The sequence below is a fragment of the Glycine soja genome, chromosome 1, assembly GCF_004193775.1.
Source record: "Glycine soja cultivar W05 chromosome 1, ASM419377v2, whole genome shotgun sequence".
In the NCBI taxonomy this organism is placed as follows: Eukaryota; Viridiplantae; Streptophyta; class Magnoliopsida; order Fabales; family Fabaceae; genus Glycine; species Glycine soja.
The window spans coordinates 56,106,723-56,133,349 of record NC_041002.1 but is presented as its reverse complement, the minus strand read 5'-3'; the positions used below and the strand labels follow the sequence as shown (position 1 = coordinate 56,133,349).

Here is a 26,627-nt window from a genome sequence, read left to right as displayed (position 1 = left end):
CAAACAGACTCATTGTATGCATTTCTGAATACTAAAGGCTTAATTTCAGAGACTCCTAAAAACTACTTCCAAAACAAGAAGACTAGTTACGAATAAGAACAACGTCCAAGGCGTCAGCTAACAAAAGGGAACTAATCTAGGGAGGACTTAGAGTCCCACTCCATAAGAAGTATTTGTAGTTGAGCCATGTTTCTTTCTATTAGCCCACCAATCTCCACATTGGTTTACCTTTCCTCAATGTCTGCTTAAGGGTGGATTTGATTGTGGTTGTGTGAAAGAGAGAAGAATATAAAAGAATTGAAAAAAAATATTTGAATTAATGCAGAGAAAAGAAGGCATACGATCCACACATAATTTTAAAATTTCTCTCTTTGTCTCCTATATCTTCACAATCAAATGACAGCCAATCTTTTATCTCCCAAAGTTTCACGAGTACTCATGAGACTAATGAATTTGGTTTCTCTATCATCCCTCTCTATGTTGTTCCTGTGTTGCCCTATCAAAATAATAATACATAACAACTGTATTAATATTTAATGGTGACATTTAATTTTAAAAATCATGAAAACTGTATGATTTTAAAAAGACAACACAAGAATAACATGAGAAGAAACAACATAGGAGTCAAATCCTGATTCTAATCTAATCACTCATTTAAGAGACTAAATATTAGAACTCCCCTGGTAGTTAAATATCTTTTTAATTCTAAAATACTGTTCTAGTAGATTTTCTGCTGAATTTTAAAGACAAAATCTTTAAAAGAATCACCCCTTAAAATCTATTATGCTAAGCACGAATAACAAAAATTTCCCACCATTATTTATATGGGCAGTTACTAGATAATAAACTGGATAGTTACTTAAGAGGTTTTTTCTTTCTTTATATACGGAATTAATGAAGTCGCATGTAGATTACAAATTCACAATACATTCTTCAGAAAAATACTGTATGCAAAATTGAAAAAAAAAATAATAAATGCCCTGGACTATGGGATCGGAAGATGGAAAAATGATTTCACTATTGAGCAATTAAAAGAATTTCACACTAACTATAATGAAAAATAAATGAGATAAAAATAATTTATATCTCATTCTCTATCACTAATCACTGATAGCCACTTTTGTACTGAGACCATCTTTGAAAGTCATCCTCACTGTCATCAGATTGCTCTGGACTAGGAACTGCTACAGAATCTTCCTGTTCTTTAACATCTGCATCCTCCTTTGTTGTTGCAACCTCCGCAACCTCTTCCTTCATTTAGATAAAACAATTTATGGAAATTAGCACGGCCAATTACGGAATAGAACATTAGAGAATCTGAGTTATGATGTCCGGAGCACTAATTTTTCATCTCTAATAAATATACTCTAATTTAATAATTTTTTAAAATAAACAAAATATAGTAATAGATTAACATAATAAATTTAATGTGTTGATATTTTATTTATTTTTACGATTATATAACTATCTTAATTTAAAAGTAAAGTATTTGCTCTCCCTTCCTTTTCCCTCTAAAATCTAACTACCAAATATACCCTTAGACGTCATAAGGTTACCAGTGTGTGGGCAAATTAAGGATATCCTCAATCAATCATTAAGAAGTGGAAGTTGTGACAATTATATTGTCTGTGTATGTTCGGATTAAAGCTTACAATTAACCGTTTGCCAAAACAATCTTACTTCTACAAAACTGAGTTTTCAGGTAAAAATTTAATGTGTAAACATACTTTTAAGCGTAACCAAACATGTCACAAAACTGAGTTTGGAGCAGCACCCCAAAAGGAAAACCCAAATATGGTCAAATCATACATACAGGCAGGATAGTGAAGTGGAATATGGTTCCTATATCCCTATGCTTCATGGACACAAAGGAAATCTCATGCCAAGCATATTGGTGTAACAAGTTTTCAGTTATATATCGATGTGCACAGCCCACAACCCACAATTGGTTCAGGGTGTTCCTCTGCGTACTCAATTATGTTTGCTTTCTGAGCTCCGTTTCTAAACCTGTTTTTCTTCTTTTTGCATTTGAATTAAAATCCCTTGGAGGATTTATGAACACTGCCAAATTTGCTAAATTGCACAAATAGAACTAAATTTGCTTTTCTTTAAAAAGAAAATAATCAAGGCAAGTTATCTATCACCCTTGCAGCAATATACTATAAGTAACTTGGCCATCTGAGCTTTAAAGCCAAAGATATCAGCATTGAACTAATGACTTAGGGTAGAAAAAGCTTTAAACCTCACAAACGCATTTAGGAAATGAAGGTCAGAACCAAGTAAAAATGTTAATTTTTGTAGATGGACCTACTATGTTCCACATCCCCACAGGCAAACATCATGCAATTAAGAATATTTCTCTGATAAATAAGCCGCCAGTGAAATCATCAATTATCTGCACTAAAAGAAGGGAGATATTAAAAGATAAACTGAACAGGCCAAAAGTGCATACATTAGTTCCAGCTGTTAGGTCCACAACCTCCTCCGCCATCACGAAATCTGAGGCATCTCTACAGGGGTCTTCTGCCTTGGCAGAAGCTAGTTGTAGTCGTTCAATAAACAACTTAGAATGAGGGTGATCTACAAGAAAGGAGTATAAATTTACTTTAGAATAACTATTTTGCACATCAAAGAGTAAATGAAAAGCAATGAAGTTAACCATTCTAAACTTATATATGCCATGATAAGTTAAACAAGTCATAGAAGTAATATTGAGGATCATTTCTGGATTGCTTAAACAATAAACACATTAGTCTGGCAGAGAACAGCACAAAACAGTAATTAAATGGCAAAACCTTTTGCACGGTTATTTACAGCATCAGTTAACTGTAAAGGCTGCTGCCGCTCTTCATTCTTGTACTTCAACTTAATTTGATGCCGTGATTTATTAGGGAAGAAAATCTCTTGTATCATAGAAAAATCTGTGCCCATCTCCCTAACAGCCTATATCAAAATAAAAATAAAGGAATTAGGTAATTTACTGTAATGTACAGCTCTTTGTTCCATCCCCCTCCTCCCAACCCCAAGAAAAAACCAAGTTACCATGCGAATAGTTGTGTTTAAGAGAGAAAAAAAATGCCAGACATCTTGTGAGAATTACACAAATACCTCATAAAACAGTTCAGTTTCTTGTTTTGACCATTTCCCCCTAGGTGTCTTTTCCCTGAAAGACTGGTAATTCAGTAAAACAGAAGTTGACGCAATCCCTTCATTGGCCTGATCATCATATGGGTCTCTACCATCTTCTGAACCTAAGAACTCCCCGTCATTATAAGCTCCATCATCATAAGCTCCCTCATTATAAGCCCCCTCATTATAAGCACCAGCCTCATGAAGAGAATCTCCACCACTGCAGATAAATATTATGCATACTGAAAATTATTTACTAGTCCACACGTGACTCAATGGAGATAGTAACAACAGTCAATGGATAATATGCAGTGACCTCATGAAGAGAATCTCCACCAATGCAAATAAATATTATGCAAACTGAAATTTATTTACTAGTCCACATGGCACTCAAAAAGAGACAGTAACAAGTAACAACAGCCATTGGATAATATGCAGTGCATTTTCTATATAATGTTTCACTTTTCCATTTTGTTCTCAAATACTAAAAAGTTAGCCAACAGCATGAAGTACCTTGATGAATACCATTATACCAAAAATATAAAGGATCTTACCCTCATTGCCCTAAACTTAATGGATTTAAATCACCTGTCCCGTTAGTGTGTCTCAATTCATGCCCCACCAATAAAAACATGCCATGTCATTTAAATATCCACCTAGACTTTTCTGTTTTTCCCACCTTGCCCTTAACAATTCCCCTTATCCCTCTCCTTAACCTAACCCAACTTTCCCTATCTCCAATTTCAAATTACACCTAGCAGCACCGCAAAAACCATGGCAGCCCATCCAACAGATAAAATGTTAGATTTTTTTACATCCAAACTTAGTCAACATCCAGAACCTCCTCCCATCATCATGGACTGGTGGAAGAAAAACCACTATCACATCTATCAACCTCCATGACTCATGCCCTCAGCCCAACAGTAGCCAACAAAAGTAGCAATTGAAATAGTGCAGTACGACAGAATGCCAATCCATTCAGTCAAAACCCATTAGGACAAATTGGTGAAGGAATTCATAGAATCATTGAAAGGGAGAAGATGCAATTTAAGCTATCAGATGGATTTTGTGCAGGGCACTCATATGCCTCCAAGGATAAAAAGGAACATGAAATTCCCTTTATTGAAAGTTTCTCCATTTTTTCGGATATCCCTTAATTCAATAGGATAATTCTGCTTAAGAATTACAGAGACATTGTAGTAAATAGGATGTTTACACCAGTATATTTTTCAAAATAAGTTGATTTTGCAATATAATTATATAGTTCATATTAGAAAAAGATAAATATTACCAGAAAATTAAATAAAATGTAAATGTAAACACTTACTAAAGCTAAGTACCTTTGATTGGTGGAAGAAATATTTGAAGTCATCGCCTCTTTTTTCTACATAGGAAAACAAATGGAACAGTTGGTGAAACTTTAAGCCATAGTGCCATACTATGAGAATAACAATTGTTAGGCATTGCAACAAAAGGATTAGAATAGAGTATACACACCGCCAGCCGCTCCCTATGTTCTTCAAGTAAAATAATATCTTTAATAGGTATTCTTAAACGATCAAGTTCATCCTCAGGAATTTCCAGTAGAGCCTTGTCCACTGGGAAAAGGAAACACTTCTGCATAAGTATATCACCAAAGATGAAAATTAAATAAACAGTCTAGTAAGTTCTACCGCATCTTTTTTTTCGTCGGGTTGAATGAGAGAACTTTTTGAGAGGTTCCTCAGTTTTTTCTAAATCTTCATAAGCCTTCTTAGGCTTTTGAGATGTTTTTCCACTTTTAGCCATAGATTTCTTCTGTGAACTTTTTGATACTCTTTTCTTCCTGGATGGATAATTGACTTCATAGTCGTCATCATTTTCTTGAAGTTCATCTCCATTAGAATTATAAGGAGGGTCAAGGTCATTATTATCTTCAACATCCTCATTGAATGAACTGTTTGCAGGTTTATGAGCTGCTTGTTTTCTCAGCTGCCTTGAGGTTTTAGCACCTTTATCCTCCTCACCAGCAATAAATCTTCTCTTCTTCCTTAGAGAACATGATGTTGAACCATCATTTTTTCTCTTATTAGAATCCTGACAAGAATGGTAAATGACATGAAAAGTTATATACAATCAGATTCTAAAATCAGAAAAATGAAAAAAGAAAAGAAAAGAAGTCACAGTAACTGATATTTACTTCTTTTTCCCTTGTAACATCTGCATGCAAAAAATCAGCCAATGTGGGACTATCTGCAGCATTTGTCAACTCTTCATGCACTGGAATTCCAGTTGGATCTTTGCCAGATTTCATGAATTGATAATCAATCACATCATCACCCGCGCAGGCAGGATTCAAGTCCACAATTTCCTGATACCAATAATAATCATGATCAACATTATTCAATAAAAATGCAATTAGTTATTTAGAACTAACATAAAATTATCATATCTTTGAATATAAACTTCACCTCTGTTTCCGACCTCCTATTGCTAGAGTGAGTATTATCCTCATTGAGGACTGCGGCTTCATTGAAGGTTAATGAATCTTGGGGGGTATGATACTCAGGACACCTTTGAGCTTGGGTAATATCACATTCCCCAAAAGAGTTAATAGAACTAGAAGCAGGTGTGACAAAATTTTCTTCTCCACTCTTCCCATTGAAAGAATGAAGGGCTGGTTTACCTACACACAAATTTTTTCCAATCACCACTGAAAAACCCATGGTCACATACTTACAAATTACAGTTGGCTGGGAGCCAGTCAACCATAACAGTGAGATTTAAAGGCAGCAGCACAATACAAGTGGTGCTCTTGAAACCTAAAATGAAGAAGTATGAAAAGAGTTGATGTAATTTGGTAAATCACAAGGAATATAGTAACTCACCTGTACCAGTGGCAGCTTGGGTGATAAAGTCATGAAGGGATTCCAGCCCAGAAAAAATGTCCGCAGCCTGTAAGTACAATGTTTAGCAAATTAATGGAATAGAATAACAACCGATATTAATTTTTCCATTACCTCTCCGGGTGATTTACGAAAACTAGAAGACCAATCTGTAGTTCCATTATGAACTGCATCCTCTGAAAGCATTACATTTGGGGAATCCAGCTGGGAAGGAATTGCAGCTGCCAAGCTCTTATTGTCTTCAGAAAATGGAATACTTGAGCTACTATCATCAAACTTCTTGGGTAATTCAGTTGTCCTAAGAATTTCTGATGTTGGCAAAGGTAAACTGGTTGATTGGTTTACTCCACCACTGCCATCACCACAAGACAGAAAAGATTGAAAGTTGTTTGTGCAAGATGTAGGCAACTCAACAGATTTTTCCATCCTAACATTAGATGAATCAGAAGCAATTGCTGGCACATTGCCTGCTCTAGGTCGTGGCTTAATCTTGGGTTTAAATTTATGAACTACAGTAAAAAAAAAAAAAAATAATACAGATAGCTCCTCTTTTCAGTGATACAAAAAATATTAAATTATTTACAAATCATCAATATCACTAACCATTCCTAGCAACAGGATTAGGGAGGATGTTGCTGAAAGGATCCAATTCAAATTCTGCAGATACTCCCTGAAATGTATTCCCTCCATAAGTTGATCATGTCCATCTTAACCAGTAGAATTAAATGGAAACAAGACAGCAAATTAAAAAAATCCACCTCTTGTTTTTTACAAAAGTTTGACTTTAAATCAAAGTTGCTCTGAATTATTGCAATCTTATCATCTGAAGAACTTTTGAAGCCCAAATCCATTCCAACTAGGATTGAATTGTCAATAAGTTCCAAACATTTGTTGCTATCAAGAAATGAATCTTCCCCATTTTTAGGTTGTTCTTTCATCCTATCTATGGTTGAGCAAGTTGGAGATGGAGCAGCCACATTATTCAATTCATTTTCTACAGCATTAGCATGGTGAACTGGTTGTGTTGTGCCTAAATCACGTGAGAGATACAAAATTAATCAAACAAAATTTAATTGATGACTCACATTGTGACTTGTACAAGTCCAAGATGAAGAAGAGTGGTTTCTCACAGACAAGCAATGTGAGTGCGCATAACTTACCATTATTGACCCCCTCAAAGTCTACTGGATCTCCCTAAAATTGAAAACAATTTAAGGAAAAATAGGTTACAAATACATGTTAAGATTGAATCAATATAATCATCAATAAAAAATGACATTTACCTCAGTAACCTCACATGCTGGTTTTAAAAAGTTTATAGAATTCTGATTAGCATCAACTTCAGATGCTGTGATTGTGGAATCATCCACCAAGGCTGCAGTATCTCCTTTCACACTAGCTTGTTTAGAATTTGTGGAATCCCCCGAATTTGGAATTTCTACCTGTGTATGATGAATGAACCCCTTAGACTCTTCCGCTGAAGCAACTGCATTTTGACATTCATTCCCCAAAATTCCATCCTTAGATGAGGTGGCATGTTCTGACACCGGTATTTCCTTTCGAGGAAGCTGTTTCGATTTGGCCTTTGGAATAAACTTGGCACCCGGCCGAGCTACAGAAGAATATAATAAAACCACATGACATAAGCATGATGAAAAAAAAAAGAAGCTTTCCCACTTCCAGTATCATTGGGGTCAAGGCACTTACTACGTGCGGTAGGAGCCACTGGTAGAATATCATCAAAAGGATCCATGAGGCAACTAATTAGGACGCATAGTTTCCCTTGTTTGCAACAAACCCAAATCTAGAACCAAACAAGAAAGTTGGACCTATCTATATAACAAACTTAGCAGACAGAAAGAGTATGAAATCAAAGCTAGCAACGTTGCTCCCAACAGAGAAGACAAGACAAAGAAGAGTAATAATTCTGTAATTAGAAAAAAAAAAAAAAATGTGTTCTTATATCTATGCGTCCGCATTAGTGCGTTCGTACCTGTCTGCTCGTGGCACCATCACGATGGAATTGGGCCCAGCAGGCCAGACCCCAAATTGGCCCATATTCACTACAAACGACGCCGTTGGGGGTATACGGATCACTCATGATTAGTTTAAGATAATGATTTAGTAGTTATAAAAAATATATTAAAAATATTGAAACTAAAATTATTATATATTTGATTTAGTAGTTATAAAAAAAATTGAAACCAAAATTTAAGATATGATAAGATGGTTAGTTTAAGATAATGATTGAAATCAAATTTAACAATATATTAGTTATTACTAGAATTAAGATTAGAGTGCTAAAATTAAGATTAGATGGTTAAAATTAAGATTAAATTGGTGAAACAATTAATTTTCAATATTGTTATAAAAAATATGAAAATCAAAATTTAAGATATAATCATATTGTTAGTTTAAGATAATGATTTAGTAGTTATAAAAAATATATTAAAAATATGGAAACCAATATTGTTATATATTTGATTTTATAGTTATAAAAAATATTGAAACCAAAATTTAAAATTTAAAATATGATAAGATTGTTAGTTTAAAATAATGATTGAAATCAAATTTAAAAATATATTTGATTTTGTAGTTATGAAAAATATTGAAACTAAAATTTAAAATATAATAAGATTGTTAGTTTAAGATAATGATTGAAATTAAATTTAAAAATATATTAAATGGGTAGTTATAAAAGATATTGAAATCAAAATTTAAGATTTAAAATTTATTTATGAATCCATATGTTTTAATTTTTTTAAAATTATTTTTTTTTGATATTTTTTATTCATTTAATTTATTTACAAAATTTGATAATTAAACAAATTTGATATTTAATTGAATAATGTATTTAAATGTTTATTATAATGATTAAAAATTAAATAAATATGATATTTATTGAATGATGTATTTAGATATTTTTTATAACAATTGATAATTAAATAAATTTGATATTTTTTTACATATGTAAATATTTATTAAACCTATCATTTTTATTTATAATTTATATATATAAACAAATTAATTATTATAAAAAAAATAATCATCACAAAATTTATTATATAAATTTACATATACATTAAATATAAATTAAATATTTTAGTATTATAAATTGTTTATAACATAATTTATTATATAAATTAACTATTTATTTATAACATAATTTGTTTATTAACTAAATTGATTTAAATGTTATATTAATAATATAGGTGATACAAATTTGATTCTTTCTTAAACCATTAATTTAATTTAAATTATATTTTTGAAGAAAAAAAATCTTATGGTTCACATATAGATTGGGAATCCATAAGTCCAATATATACATTTTTTTTGTTACCTTTTTTTCCGACGAAAAATCGATCAAAAATTATCATATACTCTTAATAAATACACGTACACCCCTGATATCAAATATGCTTTCAAACCACCCCACCCCTAACAAAATCAAATTACACTAAGTGACGGAAATTGTACGAGAAAAAAATGTCGCTGCAAAAATGGAAAAATTCTACTGTATTTGTAACATTTGGTATTTTCCACATTTTGGAAAAATGCTAAGCAATTCTCAAGCCTGAAAGGTTCACAAGATCCAAAATTCAATCATCTCACGTACCGTCCCCTTTAAAGTGGGAAGGGGATGAGTATTTTCCCTCACTGTACCATTCAGCATTTCAGCTAATGACACGAAGTGAGCGTTGATCACCATTTTGATACATTAATGATTTCGTTTCTCCGTTCATTCGACGATTATTGCATCAAGCGATATCAAATCACCAATCAATCATTAAAGAAGAAATTAAGTAAAGACAAATCACTAATTAGCCACAAGTCTTCTTTACCTGCGGTGTGAGTTCGGGAGTTGCGGTGCTGCCGGCGACGGAACTCTCGTACCTTACGTCTCTTTCGCTTGAGCTTCGGTTCCATAATAATATTGGTTATTTATAAAAATAAAATTCTCGCCGTTTTTAATTATGAACCGGTTTACTGTTCCGGTCCGGTTCGGTTTTTAAAGCACGCTAAAACCTAAGCTTGCTCATGTCTTCTCTTTCTCTCTCGTACACGCAAACACTTGTTCCGGTGGTCCCTCTCTCTTTCGCTTCATCTTCAACATTAGGTCTTCTCTGACTCTGTAGTCGTCACTGCTCAACGTCTTTGGTGAGTGTTCATAGCCTTAATTTGTGGATTTTTTCATTCACCTCCTCGCTTTGGTGTTGATAACTAACATTTAGGGGAAGCTAATTTGTCAATTTTATTTTCCTCCTTTTCTCAATTATGGCTTCTTAAATTTCTCAGATTCGTTCTCTTATCGGATAACGCTTTTAAACAATTATTTGGACAGGTCTTATCAAAATTGTTTGTTTTTTGTTTATTATTCATACAACACTTGCTGTGCTATTTTTTATTCTTCTTATCGCTTGCTGTTGTAGAAATGCAACTTCTCACTATTTATACAGTTTCATTATATCAGTATGAATGAGTGTGGAACCAGTTAATGGATTATGTGCGCGTCTTATGTTAGCAATGTGGTGGATGCTAGATGATTTTCTCCTTTTACACCTTTTTTTACATTTTATCTCATGCTGATTTCTGATGCTGATGCTCGAAACTCGAATGGTTTGTGCAGAGAGTTCATACTGAGTAGTTTGGCTTTACGTCAACTCCTGTTCAATTGAATTCAGTTTCCCTTGGTAGGATTTATTGCCAGGCCTTGAGGTAAGCAACTTACCAACATGGGAACACAACCCCAGCAAACATTTTGGGAGGAAGAGGATGAGGAGATGCAAGGCCGTGGAACCACTATCTCAGGTCAATCAATGTCAACAAGCAGAAGTTTGGGGTCTCCATCCAGCCGGAGTGAACAGACAATGGCAACACCTGCTAGTGATAGCACTTTTCTTAGGTTAAACCATCTTGACATACATGGTGATGATGCTGGATCACAGGGTGCAGTTGCGTGAGTTCTCTATCCTTTGAGCTTGTGGTAAATGAATAATTATGCGATGTGCTATGATGCAGATGCTATTTGACTTATAAATTTTCTTTTGAAGGGTTTGACATTTTCCCATGAATATACCTTTCAAATAAACATTGTTTTGGGTCATTTTCTAACAAACAATTTATTAAATGTTTGCTGATATAATTTTGTAAAGATCAAATTAGAAAAGGAAAATAGTTAAAACACACTCATTTTCAGATCATCAAAATATCTTTTGAATTCCTGTGAAGGATACTAGTGTGACAAATGTTTCAAAGTTTTCTCTTTGTTAGCAGTCTTAAAATAAATAATCAGCTGGTCTTCTCTTATGCCCTTATAATTACTTCTGCTGCTTTCATTTTCCTAGAGAACCCACTTGGTGGAAATATTAGACCTATTAGATGTTCAGATAAAACAAAAGCATTATCATGTGATTTTTGCTTTTCCATTTGTATCTATGAATCCATTCAAAGACTTGTCTTCCTCTACAATTGCATTTTGAAGAACAAGCTCTCTCTGAGCTCAAGGCTTGTATCAGTGTATGTAAATGTATAATTGTGAAAACAGTTTTTTATATTGATTGTAAGGGCTGTTAGCTTTTGTTAACAACACCCATCTAGTGATAAATAACTACTGTAAGGGCTGTTAGCTTTTGCTAACAACACCCATCTAGTGTTAGTCAGTAATTCAGGGAGTGTAAGGACTTTTCTAACTGCATCTTAATAGGATCAGTTAGTTAGAATTCAGTTAGGATTAGTTAGAATCAGTTATGGTTAGTTCAGCTGTGTAGAGGTCTATAAATACCTCAATTGTAACTAACTCCGACTAACTTTTCAGATCAATAATATCAGCTTTCTTCTTCTTCTTTTTCTCCTCTGTTCTCTCTCAGTTTATCGTAAAGCTTGCAGTAGTCTTTTAAATGTAAAAATGTGAGGAAATGTTCTGATATATGAAATTCTTAATTCTTGATGCATGTGATATCAGTCTGTAGTTTTGTGACACTCATAGTCAGATGGCCATCTTTTTTTTGTTTGTTTGTCTGTCAACCATTTGCCAAATATGATATGCCATAGAGTCACCCAAAACTGATTGAGGACTTGTATTGTTGATGCAATTTAGAATTTGTGGCAAAAATTTAATAGAAGGCTCTTTGAATATCTGCATGCATGCAGTAGAATAGTGAATATTGTTCGATGGTGATCCTGGCCTTTAAGAGTTTTTTTAAATTTGTGTTTGCTTATGTCTGGAGGGCGAGCCCTGGTGCAGCGGTAAAGTTGTGCCTTGGTGACTTGTTGGTCATGGGTTCGAATCCGGAAACAGCCTCTTTGCATATGCAAGGGTAAGGCTGCGCACAACATCCCTCCCCCATACCTTCGCATAGCGAAGAGCCTTTGGGCAATGGGGTACGAAGAAGTTTGCTTATGTCTCTTGATATGGGAGGTTTTTCTTTTTTGTCTTATACTCTTGAGAATCAGGGAAATCATCTGAGGCTTGTTTATAGTTATATAGAGGGATAGGAAAGTGTCTTTATGCTTAACTTAGTTTTTTTTGGCAGTAAGAAATATTAACTTTAATTTTTGTACTTTCTTTTTTAAAATTATCTACTAAAAACTTTCTGTTAAGTTACATATATTGGCCATGAAAATCTATCTCTCTCTCTCTCTCTCTCTCTCTCTATATATATATATATATATATATATATATATATGCATACGGTTGATTCTTACCCATTATGAATTTTTAAACAGTAGCAAGAAGAAAAAGAGGGGCCAACGTGCTATTGGAGGTGATAAGAGTGGAAGAGGTCTCCGCCAATTTAGTATGAAAGGTCTTTCACCTATAACCCAATTTGATATTTTTGTTCTTTAAAGAAAAGGTTCACTGACTTCTCTAGTTAACGGCTTTGGCCTTTCAAAGTTGCATTAGCCTGCTGTGCAGATTAGGAGAAGCTAAGAAGCTAAGTATGTGTTTGGTTTAATTTATTTTGAAGGAATCACTGCTTTTTACCAGCTTTTTCAGAGAACTGTTTGCACAGAAATATTCTTTTACCAAACATGCACTAATGACAAAAAATCTGTGGTATTTAGTTGCTTGTGCTCCTTAGGTTGTCATTATTTTTGTGGAGGTCATGATGATATATTTCCTTACTGGCTTTATTTCCCATCTATTGGCTGTCCAGTGTGTGAGAAGGTAGAAAGCAAGGGAAGAACAACTTACAATGAGGTCAGTTAATCTAAGTCAGTTTGTGCTAAACTGAAATTAATTTTGGCTTCAGTTTTATAGGTTATATGCATGTAAAATGATTGTATATTATAGCTCCTGCATTTTTCAGTTAATTTCTTAACATATTTTTGTCAATGCGTGTGTGCATGCATGTTTCAAGTTCTAATATGTGTTGTATTTAATTTAAAATTGTGTGCACTGAATAAATTACTTTTGGATAAAAAGGAATTGTCCTCAGAATTCCCTGAGTTTATATTCATTTTATTTTATTCTTTATAATTTCTTGATCATCAAGCATAACCATCCCTGAGTCTATGAGTTGCAGCTCTTGACTTGTTAGATGCCTATAAAATGTTCTTGAGAATTCTTCAAGATCTACAATCTGTATATGGTGTTGAAGGGAAGCCTTTACATTGAGGATGTAATATAATTTCATAGAGGAACACATAGCATAATATAATTCCACAGAGAAGTTATCTTCTCATGATTGCTTTTTTATTGTTAAGATTTTCCAAGAGTTGTTACTTGTTAGTACTCAAGTCTTGGTACTTCTGAGAAAATACAGAGGCATATTGATGCTACACCAGGAAAATGATCAGCCTGATACTATTGTTGTAGATTGGGAGTAGATATGGCATGGGAACTATGTGCTATTTAGAACTATGTAGGTTAGGAACTGATGTTATATGTGCATCATACATCCTTACATGGTTTCATTTTCATATATTTTCTTGTAGGCTTTAGCAAATGAACACTACCTGTAAGATAATGCTTCAGTTGGGAAGCACCCAGCAGCTTCACTTTATATAATAATTCAGAGAGAGATTTCATGTAAGAGCAATAACCATAAAATGATAAAATGCAACGTCCTAGAATATTAACAGTTTCCAACAAGTTGTATTGTAAGGAAATGTTTTCTGAAGATAGATATTCTAAAACTGAAAAAAAAAAAAACTGCTGAGAATGTGCGTTTCATGTCTTTCTTTGTAATTCAACTTGTCACAAAAATTCTGGTTTGAATTCCTCAAATATAGTACCTATTCCTAGTTTATTTTTTTAAAATTCAATGTGGATTGTGGTTATATTTAGGTAGCTGATGAACTTGTGGCTGAATTTGCTGATCCAATCAATGGTGTTTCAACTCCTGATCAGGTTTTTTCTTCGTATAAATTATTTAAGACTGAATGTCAAGTTAAATTTTATGGACTTATTTTTTAGGGGTTAACATTTGACAGCAACAATATGATGAGAAAAACATTCGTCGAAGGGTGTATGATGCTTTGAATGTTCTCATGGCAATGGATATTATTTCTAAGGATAAAAAGGAAATACAATGGAAGGGTCTCCCTCGTACTAGTCTAAGTGATATGGAAGAGCTAAAGGTTTGCAAACAGTATTAAGTTGTACTCTTTTTTGGCTGAGTTGCTTATTCTTTCCTTACAATGATGCTCTCGGCTATTCTAAAAATACAATAAAAGGATCATGTTAACTAATATTATCAATTCAACAGTCGGAGCGTCTTGGGCTAAGGAATAGAATTGAAAAGAAAGCAGCCTATTTGCAAGAGCTGGAGGAGCAAGTAAGGACTACTCTTTCTAGTGGATTTAATCTGGGATTGAACTCCTGTACCTACTAGTTTGCAAGCCCAAGGATTTTATTCTTTTTTGGGTTTTGAAATTTGCAATTGGTTTATAAGAAGGCCATATGATTTTTGTCCATAATGATTAGTTTCTGTTTTCTAACTTCTTGTATTAATTTATGTAGTACATAGGTCTTCAGAAACTTATACAACGAAATGAGCAACTATATAGCTCAGGAAATGCTCCCAATGGAGGTGTATCTTTGCCCTTCATTCTGGTGCAGGTATGCTATGATGTACTGTTTTTGGTTATTTTGTCCACTAGAAATTGTTTCTCATTTCCCGCCTTTGGATCTTCAATTTGTCAGATAATGCTTACATTATATTAGTCTTAAGTCTAATATAACTAGTCAGCATTTACTTAATCAGTTGGCTTAAGCCTTAAAGTTTAGATTACATGCAATCAATTATTATCAGACAAGACCTCACTACTGCTTCTTTGGTAAATTAACTATGATCATTTTTTTTCCACCATTGTTATGGAGTATGGACATTGGTTAGAAATTGTCAACTGAAAATAAATGTAGTTATTATTATTATTATTACAGTCGAAGGATATTATTCATTTACACTGTTGAGCTCACTTTACTCAGGTTAAGATGGTCATTATGAAGGTTCCAAATTCGTTAATTTTATTTTTAGGAAGAACTTATCATAATATGTTGTTCATTTTGCTTATTTCAACAAGTTCATAGTCAAGCTTATGAATAAACTCCTATTTGATAAAAGCTTATGGAATAAGTATTTGATTGAGTTATTACTCAAACATGTTCTTAATAAAAATATCATTTCTGGCTTTTGGAAATTGTAGACACGCCCCCATGCAACTGTTGAAGTGGAAATATCAGAAGATATGCAGCTTGTGCATTTTGATTTCAATAGGTACTTGGCTTTCTTTTTGTAAGAGTAATGATGTTATCTTTCCCATATACTTTCTGAAAGTGATTCTAATTCTTTCGTATCATACATTCAAGCGTCAGTGATACTATTATGGTCAAACATCTGAACATGTGTCATTTTCATAGCATCTTTATTATTAGAACTTGTTATAATTCAAAATCTTTTTCCTTGTATGTTTACGTCTTCTTCTGTTTTTCTCTCTGTAGCACTCCCTTTGAGTTGCATGATGATAACTATGTTCTCAAGGCAATGAAACTTTGTGAGGGATCTCATAATGATAATACAACAGACAATCCTACAGATGGTGGTGAAGGTTCTAGCATATATGCACAGGTTCCTACTTCTGTTTCAAACCCTCCAAATAGGCCTCCTTCATCTCCACCACTCCCTGGAATATTGAAGGCAAGAGTTAAGAACGAGCATTGATATGCAATTTTGTACTGCATTGCCTTATTTAAGCATGTTTGTATATTTTGTAAAGTAATTTGTCAGTAATTAATTGTCCTTCATAATAGTTAATCAGTACAGCCAATTCACTCAGTAGGTTAGAAGCGAACCAGTATGCATGAGTCTATATTCTTCTGGGTTGATTTTGGCAAATTCTTTGCTAACCATATCCATATTTACTACCTTAAGACCTTAACTGATTTTTTCCCCACATTTTCTGTGTATTATTTGCCCTTTTGTACTTATAATAGAGAAATTGGTTTGTACTAGCCCATAGAGATCATGGAATGTTATACATCAGCGTAGGATTAATTTTGGATTTCACGGATATTTAGTGTAAATTATTCCGTCTTATGTGTAATATGAAAAGGATGGAACATGTGATTTTTGGTTGATGAATAATTTCTTTTAAAACTGAAAGTCGAGCCAAAAATGGATTTTAATTGCAAATGATGACTTTGTTTGCATAGCATTTTAGCTGTTTTGTTTTAATGACAAATTCCTATGATCGCAAATACCGCCTATGTACGGGTACATGACTACAGGGTTTAAAGCATAACTAGATTTGTTATTTTTTGGTAGGGAGATGAAAACTTTCAATTTTTTTGGTGAACCATGTATTGTACATGTATCATCTCTTGGAGATAATTTTGTTTAAAGTGTTGTCAGATACTAAATTAAACACTTTTATTTAATGGTGATTCAGATCTCAGTTTGTTATATAGTGAGACTAACCTTTTTTGTTAAACTAGTGATAGACGTTAAAGTTAAATATATATTTGCACTATTCCAAATGATAAAATTAGATTGTGGAGAGCAAAGTTTCTCATGCTTTTTATCCATTTGCAAATAAAAAATTATAAATTATCTACAATTCACAAATTTTATACAAGCTTGTGGTATACTTTTATCTCACTAAGGCATAGCATGAATATAATTACTCTTTGCAAGTGCATGTTTTAATTATCATAATCAACTATTGAACTTGACTATGCGTAAATAAAATGCCAAATTTATGAAAAAATATTGGCGTAACTGGCTGGTGAGATCAATTTTATATAAAATTCAGCTCAAAATAAGATTTTATTGTATGATTTTTTAATAATTATAAAAAAAAGTAAATAGACTAAAAAAAACAAGATACTTAGCAAATTAAGTAAAAAAAATACTGTGTCGGGGCAATTGCCCCACTGTGGATCCAATTGACGGTCAAACCAAAAAATTGAAAAATTAATATATTCTTTCCTAGATATTGTGTGATTCATTATGTGATTTTCACCAAGTTTATTGTCCTTCTTGATTCAAACGTCAATTTGATTATGTGGTTTTCATGTAAGTGAATTTTATAAGACAAGTTTCATGTATTAAATTTGTCAAAAAGGATCAAAATTATCTCCCAAAGTAAAAAATTATGATTGTTTTAGAAGAATCATTTTAACTACTTTAAAAATAAAAAAATTAAATTGAACTTTTTAAAATAAGAAACCAAACTAAATATTATGAACTAAAAATATATTTTAGTTTATTTTGTATAAACTGTATGAAGAAAAATTTAAACTTAACACATTAAATATACAAGTTGCTTTAAATTACCTTAAAAATAGAACTACTAGAAAGAAATTATGCTTTGTTATAATTTTAAAACTTTTTAATTAGTTATTAGTTATAATAATCTGTAAGATAACAACGGCATCCTGAATGTGATCGTGAGTATCAGAATGGTGACATTTTATAATCTGCAAAACATCACATTTAAATATGTTCCGAAAAACATAATTTCCAACACAATACATTTAAATACATTACGAAACTAGTATTCTGGAATATTTTTTTTTTTCAAATATATTATATAATAGGCAATCCAGGAGCCTATTTGGAGTGATACATAGATATTCTAAAACACCAATTAGTATTCAGAATAGTCTATTCAGGACAAATAAAAACCTTTCATAATAATAGCTATTTCAGAAAGGCATTTTCAGAAGTATAGCTTTTGAAATGGCTTGGGTGAAATTTGGAGTTCTCTGAGTGGTTTGAGCGTTTGTGAAGGAACGCATCCCCTCCGCTAGATATGGGAAAATTGTTTCCATTCTCTCAGACGATTATGGGTAATCATCATCATTGCCAACGGATGCTTCTCTTTCTTTCTTTTTTAATAATAATAGGCTTTACATTCAGTTTTAATTGGAGCCCAAGCAATTTTCCAGATCTATGCTACACTGTGAATATAGGATAAGAAATAAAAGAGACAAAAATTGCGGATTAATAATTGAACTGTTATTTAACTGTTTATAAGTTAGTACTAGTTTTAAAAGGGGACTTCTAACTTATTTTTAGAAGCTATTTCAACAAACTTTACAAGTCACTAGTTTTTTTTTTTTCTTTTCTTTCTATTTTTAATTTTTATCCTTGCTAATTTACTTTAAAAAAAAAAAATCAGCTGCTTGAGGAGGATTAAGCAAACTCATGAAATCATTTCCCAAAAATATCGTTTCACCAAACATGGAAAACTAGAAATTTATCATGTACCAAATGCCATTGTCGTGGGACAATTACCATATTTTTTTTTATATCGTTGATATAAATATATACTAGACTTGACTCAGGCCCTTATGGCCATTGTCGTGGGACAATTACCATAGGAACAAGAGATCCTGATTTTTTTTTAAAAAAAAAATCTTTGAGCCAATAAAAAAAAACCCTTCAAATAAGGTAATACTATATCTATTTGAATAATGAAGATTTTTAACCATATATATTTACGTAAAAAAAAAACCATATATATTACATTGATACCAATTTCAATTGTAACTTATAATTCGAAAAAGTGTTTAGCAATAAGTTATTTTTTTAGAAAAGTATTTCAAGAATTGATTTATTTTTATGCAATAAAACATTCCTATTATACGCCAAAAAAAATTTTGCCACATTATTTAAAATTTTCAAAATTAGCAATAATTATCAAATTATTGTCTTTTAATAGTAGTTAAATGCATAATCTCTCTCAAATTTATACAATATTTATCTTGACAGGTATATTAAATTCACACTCTTTTCAAATAAATTATCCAAATGAAATATGAACATTTTATTTGAGTTTATAAAGATGATAAAAAGGGATAGAAACTTGATATCATAAGAAGAAAATGATAGTAAAAATAACATTATTTCCACACTATTGCATATGATAATCAATATTACAACAAAACTAACAACACTATATTATCAATTGTTCTAATAGAATGAAACACGACTAAAAGTAAATGGAAATCATTCAAATTACACGACTTCAACAGATGACTTTGCTGCAATTCTATTTGTGACACAAACCATTTCTAATCATCACTAATTAGAGTTTTGCCCTCTTTTGCGACTATATAAAGAGCTGGTTTCCAAATGTGTGTTATAAATAACATGAAATGCATAATTATTTCTAAAACTAATTCAGTAACAATTTTTTTTTCAAAATATCATAGTAAATTATAGATGAATAAATACAAAAAAGAGGAATAACACAAAAAAAAAGTGAATACTCAAAACCCAACCGTTGTTGAGATGAATAAGACAGAAAAAAAAACAAATTTATGTTAAATAACCCTGAACCCTATGAAAAAGAAGTAAAAATAACCAAAAAAATAGAATACCTAAAATGCAACCTCTTTGAGAGGATTAAGGAATTGCAAAAGAGTATGAAAGTGAAAGATAATGAATACAGAAAACACCCCACATATACATAGTGTATATGAACATCCTTTGTGCTTGAAATAATTAATTTAACACTACTAATTTGCTTGCACAATTTCTTTTTTAAACATTATTTTATTTATATAATTTTTATTTTTATTTTCATGTAAATAACCAAATCAACAAATAACATAAAGAATTTGAAATACAATTACTAATTGATTGGATTGTTGTTTGTCATTATTTACCCATGGACCATTGTTATTGAAATATTGTTGTCAAACAATCCTAATAATCATTATAATTACAATTATAATTATTATGAATTTATAATTTAAAAATCAAATTAATGACAAATCAATTTATGAATATTATCATTGCATTAAATATCAATTGTGAGGTAATTTTAATTTAGGCAACACCTTCCACAAAACTGTATTAGGTATCAAGATTCTTTTCAATTTCCTCTTTCCATAATTTTAATATTTATGTACATTATCTTGAGAATTATATTACCTGTATATATTATTATAATGAAAATTGAAATTCTAATAATATTTTTAAAATGATAATAATTAATTGTTCTATTCTGTAATCATAATAATTATAGTGATTCAATAACTAATTATTTAATGTTTATAAAAAAACTAATTTTTTAATTTCCCAATTTTCAATAACAAATTATTTAATTGTTTAGAAATTAATTAATTTATTAAAATAAATCATCAACGAACTAGTGGTTTTTAAAAAAAAAATCCGAATTTCTCAATAACTAGTTATTTCAATTAGGTGTATACATTAAGGCACTTATCAATGAAATTCAAAATTGGTTTACACGTATAAATTGATCTACAATAAAAAGTTTAATAATTAGTGATTTGAATTGACATTCATTAATTATAAAATATGCTTTATATCAATTAATTATTTAAATTATAACAATAATGATAAATCATAATAAAAAAATGTGCAAATCAGCTTTTAATTTAATATTTAAAATAATAAAGAATTAATTGTTTACAACTCTACAAAATAATAGAAAGATGTATTTAATAAATTTAGTATTTAATGTTATTTGAAAGTTAATTTTACCTATAATATACTTATTTAAGTGTAAAAATTCTAAGTCCTTTGAAAATTACTATTGAATAGTATTATTTGACAGCGTAACGACTTTGAGGACATCCTCATAGGGGGGAAGACTAACTTGAATTTGGCAACTTTGAGGAAGTGAAGGTTATTGCTGCTGCACCTGCAGCCAGTATAGTTAAAAAATCCCAAAACTAATCCTATCTTATTTGTGGATTAACTTGATCCATAAGTCTTTTGCGGATTAATTTAATTCACAACATATTATATTTTTTTGAAAATTTAAGTTTTATTTAAACAAATTTTCATTAAATTAATTAATTAGTAATAAATAATGTAGATATGTTTTAATTTTTAAATGACATTTCTAATTTACTAAGGCAATAATAATATAACATTTCTAATTTAGTTACTTCCATTCATAATATTTCGAATGAATTTGGAATGAATTTCGAATCAAGTAATTTAAACAAATTTAAAAATAACATGTAAATGTTAACGCTAATATTATTAACCAAAATAACTTAAAATATATCAAATGTTCAGTCAAATACATCGTCCAAAACTAATAATATCAAAGGTGTAAATAAACTATGGTTGATCCGTGCGCCACCTACGTTGAGACCTCACATACACATTGCGGTCTTCTGTAACACCCCTGACAATCCTAAGACATTTTTGGATGGCCTTATGTGTCGATGTGCCTGGCGTGACTTCATTTAGGCTGAGATGATGCTCCAACGTCTCGACGATGGCATGGCAAACCTCCTGTTAAATTAAAAACAAACGAATTATACAAATTAATATCAAAATAATCCAAGTAAATGACATACATCTAACCAAATAGTAACACTTATCACTGCATGTCTGGGCTCGTCAGCATCAAAATCGGCATGTGTCGATGCTGCTACTGCTGACTCCTGAGGGACACGTGACTCTGGCACCTGAGGGATATGTCTGGGTTGTGTCGCAGATGCATCTCGAGGAGGATCTGATGTCTGTGGTGCAGTCATGAATGAATGCGATATGATGAAGAACCGGTCGATGTAGTCGGGCGCACATTGACTTGACACAACACATATGTCACCTGCTGGTGCAAGATGGTCTGAGTAGTGCGTCCACCTATCGTCTACGTCATCAAATGACACCCATGAATCGACAGGGTGTGCAAGAATACTCTGGACGTATCCGAACTGACGCATAACCTTCTCCGATCTGTATCTGACAGCAACAGGGCCCCAACGGAGCTGTCCTGAAAAACATGAAATAAGATGAAACTCCTGGACCGGTCAGTGCTCCCCATATGGCATCCAGCAGACATCTGGAATTCTGAGACGATCCAAGCTGCCTGTACGTCACTGTAGATATCTTCTTCACAGTCTTCTTTGTGGCAATCCACCGACACGCACGTGGTGACACCTCGTCGTAATTCGGATCAGCGTTACACTCCGCAACTGATGAAAAGTGCTCATATATCCAACACTATAGAGGTTACATGAAAATCATACAAATTTCAAATAAACGTCTAAAATAAAATACCCTCATTAAAATATTTTTGTAATTAACTAATGAAAAACATGTTAATTACCTATAACAACGTGATGTAACCAGCAACTTGTCGGCTAGTGCTGATACTAGCATCATTACGGTGATCGTACATATGCATGAGGCCAGCAGCTCCCCATGCATACCTCCTAGTCTGATTGAGGTCACACATGACGTTTAAGAACACAACATGAACATAGGTTACAGGGTTCTAATTTTTTTTAGCATCCTTTTGGGATTCTAACGAGTGACTAAATTTAAGGGCTTCAAACACATAAGTAGGAGAAACTTTGAGCAAAACTTAATAGTTTGTGTTCAAAGTAAAGCTACAACCTAATAGTTTGTGTTCCTATTTTCAATTGCATATTCACTACCATACATGATATAAATAAAGTAATAAACCACTGAAACCTTCAAAATATAAATTCACACCAACCAAAATATCTTAAACAAACATTATACTTTCATACATTATACAATACAAACCAAAAAACCTCAAAACCAAATTTCAAAACAATATCTTAAACAACCATTATACAATATCATACTTCAGGCTAAAAGCTTCAAAAGTAACCCTAAACCCTAAACTTGATCTGCAAGTTTCGTATGGATAAACTTGATCCGCAAGCAGAATAGGTTGATCCGTTACTTCATCTATCCTATTGCGGATCAACCTAAATCCCAAAGCGGATCAACTACATCCCTACCAACTGCACTAAACAAGGAACAATGGAAGCAAAACGACACTCGCAGGGTACAACGGAAGGGACAATAGGCTTTCCTTAATGAAGAACGAAACAACGGAAGCTCGCGGAAGAATGGAAGAAGGAGAACCACTCACAGGGAACGAAGACGCAACTCGCGGAAGAAGAACAGTCACCTCGCGGAAGAAAAAGAAGCAAGTCGCGGAAGATTGATGCTCAGTTCGCGGAAGAAGACCAAATGGCTCACGGAAGAAGGGAATGCACGGAAGAACGAATAGAAGAAGCAAAATGGCAGAATAAGAAAAGGCTGGGGAGTTGCTGGGTGCACAAAAACATTTTTAAAAATATATAGGGGTATTTCTGCTTTTTCATGTTAAGTGTTGGGTGCACCAGCAATAATGCTGGGTGCACCTAGCAACACCCGGAAGTGAACTCTTGGCCATTTTAAATGACCGATTTTGAGTAGAATATAAAGAACAGTGAAACTAACCATCCATAACTAGAGTCCTTTTGCAGAAATTATCTAGGTCTCTGCAGAAGTGGTTTAACATAATAATGAGACCTTCATTGCCAACCAATAAAAAGATGATTATTGTTCGTTTTCCAGAATGATTTGCGTATCATTCCGGCTATAACCAGGATCCTTACGGACCTGATTATGACTCATGAGATCTCTTACAACACGTGCATCATCCCACTTTCCCAAAGAAGAATACATGTTGGCAAGAAGCACATAAGAGGCTGAATTCTGTGGGTCCAGTCGATAGAGTTCCTCAGCTGCTCTTTTTGCTAAGCTCAAGTTAGCATGAATACGGCATGAGCTTAGCACAACTTCCCATACAACTGCATCATCTTTACATGGCATGGCATCCAGAATGACTTCCACTTCATTGAATCTCCCTGCTCGGCTCAGACAATCTATGATGCAAGTATAATGAGCCACCTTTGGCACCACTCCATATTTTTGCAGCATGGCATTGAATATTTCAAGTCCTTCATCTACCAAAGCCGAGTGGCTACAAGCAGTTAAAACAGCAACATAAGTAATATCATCAGGTTTCTCACCAGATGAAATCATGTCATTATAAAGGCACAGAGCATTGTGACCATCCCCATTCTGTGCATAACCATGTATCATTTCATTCCACGTAACAGTATTTCTACCAGGCATCACGTCAAAGAAACATCTTGCCCCGTTTACATCCCCACATTTACAATACATTTCTATAAGAGAACTCCCCACAAATATGTCATCTAGAAAACCATCTTTTACGATCTGAGCATGAAACTGTTGACCTTGAAATAAGGAAGAAAGTTTTGCACAAGAGCTCACTACGGTAGCAAAAGAAAACTCAGAAGGGAAGAAGCCAAGTTGTCGCATCTTTTTGAAGAAAGACAAGGCATCTTGTCCAAGAGAATTGATTGAGAACCCTGCTAACATTGAGTTCCAACACACAACATCTAGTTCAGGCAGTTTACTGAACACATGCTTAGACAACTCCATTTTCCCACATTTCGAGTACACATTAATAAGGCTGCTGGCAACATAGACATCATCATAGAATCCAAATTTTTGAGATGCTGCATGAACCTCTTTTCCAGCCTCAAGAAATCCCAACTCAGCACATGAACTGAGAATAATGGCCAAAGTAGTCCGATCAGGATGTTGGCACTGAAACTGCATTTTTCTAAACAGTTCTACTGCCTCTCTATGATCCGCATTCTGATTATAGCCAGAGAGTATAGCATTCCACGAAGTCAAACTAGGGCATGACATGCAGTCAAATATTTGACGCCCGGTTCTAACATCCCCGGACTTGACACACGCTGTCAGCATGTTAATATAAGTAACATCATCTGGTTCATATCCATCAGACTGCATTCTCTGAAGATACTCTGCAGCTTTCTCACTGTTACATCTGTTCCCATACCCAGCTATCATTATATTCCAAGAAACAACACTGTGCCGATTCAAATTAACAAAAACCTTCTCAGCACTATCCATGTCACCGATTTTCGCATACATATCAAGCAACGAGTTGCAGAGATGGAGGTCTCTCTCAAATCCCAGTTTAACTGATAGTGTGTGCATTTGTTTTCCTTGTGCATTAGTTGAGATCCCATGACAGAGACCAACATCCCTTTCCCCTTTAGCACAGACACCCAACATGCTGGACAATGACACAGAATCAACACGAATCCCTTTTCTCAACATGAGTCGAAACAATTCAGCAGCTTCCTTGATTTGATTAGTCTGTGCTAATCCACCCATCATGGTAGTAAAAGTAACCTCATTAGGCTCAGGAATGTCCCTAAAAACACGAAGCGCATCTGCATTAAGCCCGCACTTAGCATACATGCACAAAAGAGCATTAACGACATATATATTACTTTCAAGACCAACCTTGATCACAACCCCATGAGTTCTCCTGCCACAGTCTGCATCCAACAAAGAACCACAAGCACTAAAAACGGTAGCGAATGTTATATGAGAGGGTATAACTCCATCGAGCATCACTGAATCGTAGGTATCCAATGCCTGGCGTTCATAACCACATCGTACCATGGTGCTGATCAAGGTGTTTAGTGAGACGGTGTTCCTCTGAGGCATTTGCAGGAAGAGACGGCACGCGTATTGCAAATTGCGGGCTTTGCAATAAGCGGCCAAAATGGCGTTCCAGGAAAAGATGTTTTTGTGAGGAATGTTGTCGAACACGTGGCAGGCAGAGGCAATGTGGTCGCATTTGGAATAGAGTTCGATGAAGTGGTTGGAGAGAAAGGTGTCGGAGAAAAGGGCGAGACGGAAGAGTCGAGCGTGAACAACCTTGCCGGATAAATGAGCTTTGTTAGTGATGCAGTGTTGCACTAGATTTGCCAAATTCAGACTCTTGCTTTTTTCCATCAAAACGCCACGTCCTCTATTTCTGTTTGGTTACAAAATTACGAAGCCTCAAATCAAAAGAAAAAGCATCCCTGTCTGTGGATAGGAACGGCGATGGCGCTAACAGATAGCTGTAGCACCAATATTTGGTGCAAGAAATCTATATGCTCTACTGTCGTGGTTAAGTTCCAAAATATTTATTTAGTAACAATAAACTCATATCTAAAAAAGAACATTGATACAAAAAATTTATTAATGAGTAATTTGTAAATATTTTTATGCTTTTGAATCTTGAGACACTTGTCATGAGCCTGATCAGTGCAACCCATCTAAACTTTTATTAATAAAAAAAAATATTTGGAATAAGTAATTTTTCAATTTTCACTCTATTATAAGGTTTATTTTTATCTAATTTTAATGTTCTTTTTTAAAAAAATCTTTTCAAAATAAGTTTTTTCATAAATAAACTATTACTATTTAACATTAAAAAAACATTTTTTAAATAGTCCTTACACCCATCTTT

General features: G+C 33.1%; 4 protein-coding genes across 6 annotated transcripts; 1 reads left to right on the top strand and 3 right to left on the bottom strand.

The window, feature by feature from the left end:
- Positions 1-854: 854 nt before the first annotated feature.
- Positions 855-7,954, bottom strand: LOC114425731. 3 transcript variants are annotated; one of them, XM_028392700.1, is made up of 17 exons: positions 7,722-7,954; positions 7,298-7,626; positions 7,175-7,208; positions 6,773-7,044; positions 6,618-6,684; positions 6,129-6,523; positions 5,997-6,063; positions 5,580-5,794; positions 5,309-5,479; positions 4,803-5,205; positions 4,627-4,727; positions 4,470-4,513; positions 3,109-3,349; positions 2,796-2,943; positions 2,480-2,580; positions 2,312-2,395; positions 855-1,251 (listed from the first exon to the last, which is right to left on the bottom strand). In XM_028392700.1, the coding sequence occupies exons 1-16, from the start codon at positions 7,765-7,767 to the stop codon at positions 2,339-2,341; spliced, it is 2,691 nt and encodes an 896-aa protein (XP_028248501.1). In that variant the 5' UTR covers positions 7,768-7,954; the 3' UTR covers positions 855-1,251; positions 2,312-2,338. The 3 variants fall into 3 exon arrangements, with proteins under 3 accessions (XP_028248501.1, XP_028248487.1, XP_028248494.1); XM_028392686.1 differs by lacking the exon at positions 2,312-2,395 and having other exon boundaries at positions 2,453-2,580; XM_028392693.1 differs by having other exon boundaries at positions 1,116-1,251; positions 2,312-2,580.
- Positions 7,955-9,607: 1,653 nt separating this feature from the next.
- On the top strand, positions 9,608-16,594 carry LOC114425721 (transcription factor-like protein DPB). Its single transcript, XM_028392675.1, has 10 exons — positions 9,608-10,172; positions 10,642-10,971; positions 12,741-12,820; positions 13,172-13,215; positions 14,305-14,367; positions 14,451-14,597; positions 14,726-14,794; positions 14,980-15,078; positions 15,666-15,736; positions 15,961-16,594. Exons 2-10 carry the CDS (start codon positions 10,748-10,750, stop codon positions 16,178-16,180), a joined length of 1,017 nt encoding a protein of 338 aa, XP_028248476.1. The 5' UTR covers positions 9,608-10,172; positions 10,642-10,747; the 3' UTR covers positions 16,181-16,594.
- Positions 16,595-21,565: 4,971 nt separating this feature from the next.
- On the bottom strand, positions 21,566-22,691 carry LOC114398613. The gene is made up of 4 exons (XM_028360810.1): positions 22,590-22,691; positions 22,261-22,456; positions 21,826-22,226; positions 21,566-21,742 (listed from the first exon to the last, which is right to left on the bottom strand). Exons 1-4 carry the CDS (start codon positions 22,689-22,691, stop codon positions 21,566-21,568), a joined length of 876 nt encoding a protein of 291 aa, XP_028216611.1.
- A 247-nt stretch (positions 22,692-22,938) lies between these two features.
- On the bottom strand, positions 22,939-26,319 carry LOC114425711 (pentatricopeptide repeat-containing protein At4g20770). Its single transcript, XM_028392665.1, has one exon. It carries the CDS (start codon positions 26,123-26,125, stop codon positions 23,813-23,815), a length of 2,313 nt encoding a protein of 770 aa, XP_028248466.1. The 5' UTR covers positions 26,126-26,319; the 3' UTR covers positions 22,939-23,812.
- Between the last annotated feature and the right edge of the window lie 308 nt (positions 26,320-26,627).

Bases quoted from the DNA above. Each gene is read 5' to 3' on its own strand.
- LOC114425731 (XM_028392686.1), bottom strand. From the start codon at position 7,767: ATGGATCCTTTTGATGATATTCTACCAGTGGCTCCTACCGCACGTA. The intron at 5,480-5,579 runs GTGAAGTTTATA...TATTGGTATCAG, and splicing joins ATAGGAGGTCGGAAACAGAG to GAAATTGTGGACTTGAATCC. The intron at 2,581-2,795 runs GTTTTGCCATTT...CCTTTCTTGTAG, and splicing joins TGTAAATAACCGTGCAAAAG to ATCACCCTCATTCTAAGTTG.
- LOC114425721 (XM_028392675.1), top strand. From the start codon at position 10,748: ATGGGAACACAACCCCAGCAAACATTTTGGGAGGAAGAGGATGAGGAG. The intron at 14,795-14,979 runs GTAAGGACTACT...TAATTTATGTAG, and splicing joins TGCAAGAGCTGGAGGAGCAA to TACATAGGTCTTCAGAAACT. The intron at 15,079-15,665 runs GTATGCTATGAT...TGGAAATTGTAG, and splicing joins TGCCCTTCATTCTGGTGCAG to ACACGCCCCCATGCAACTGT.
- LOC114398613 (XM_028360810.1), bottom strand. From the start codon at position 22,691: ATGTGTGACCTCAATCAGACTAGGAGGTATGCATGGGGAGCTGCTGGC. The intron at 22,457-22,589 runs GTTGCTGGTTAC...TAACCTCTATAG, and splicing joins GTATCAGCACTAGCCGACAA to TGTTGGATATATGAGCACTT. The intron at 22,227-22,260 runs GTCCAGGAGTTT...CATGTTTTTCAG, and splicing joins CATATGGGGAGCACTGACCG to GACAGCTCCGTTGGGGCCCT.
- LOC114425711 (XM_028392665.1), bottom strand. From the start codon at position 26,125: ATGGAAAAAAGCAAGAGTCTGAATTTGGCAAATCTAGTGCAACACTGC.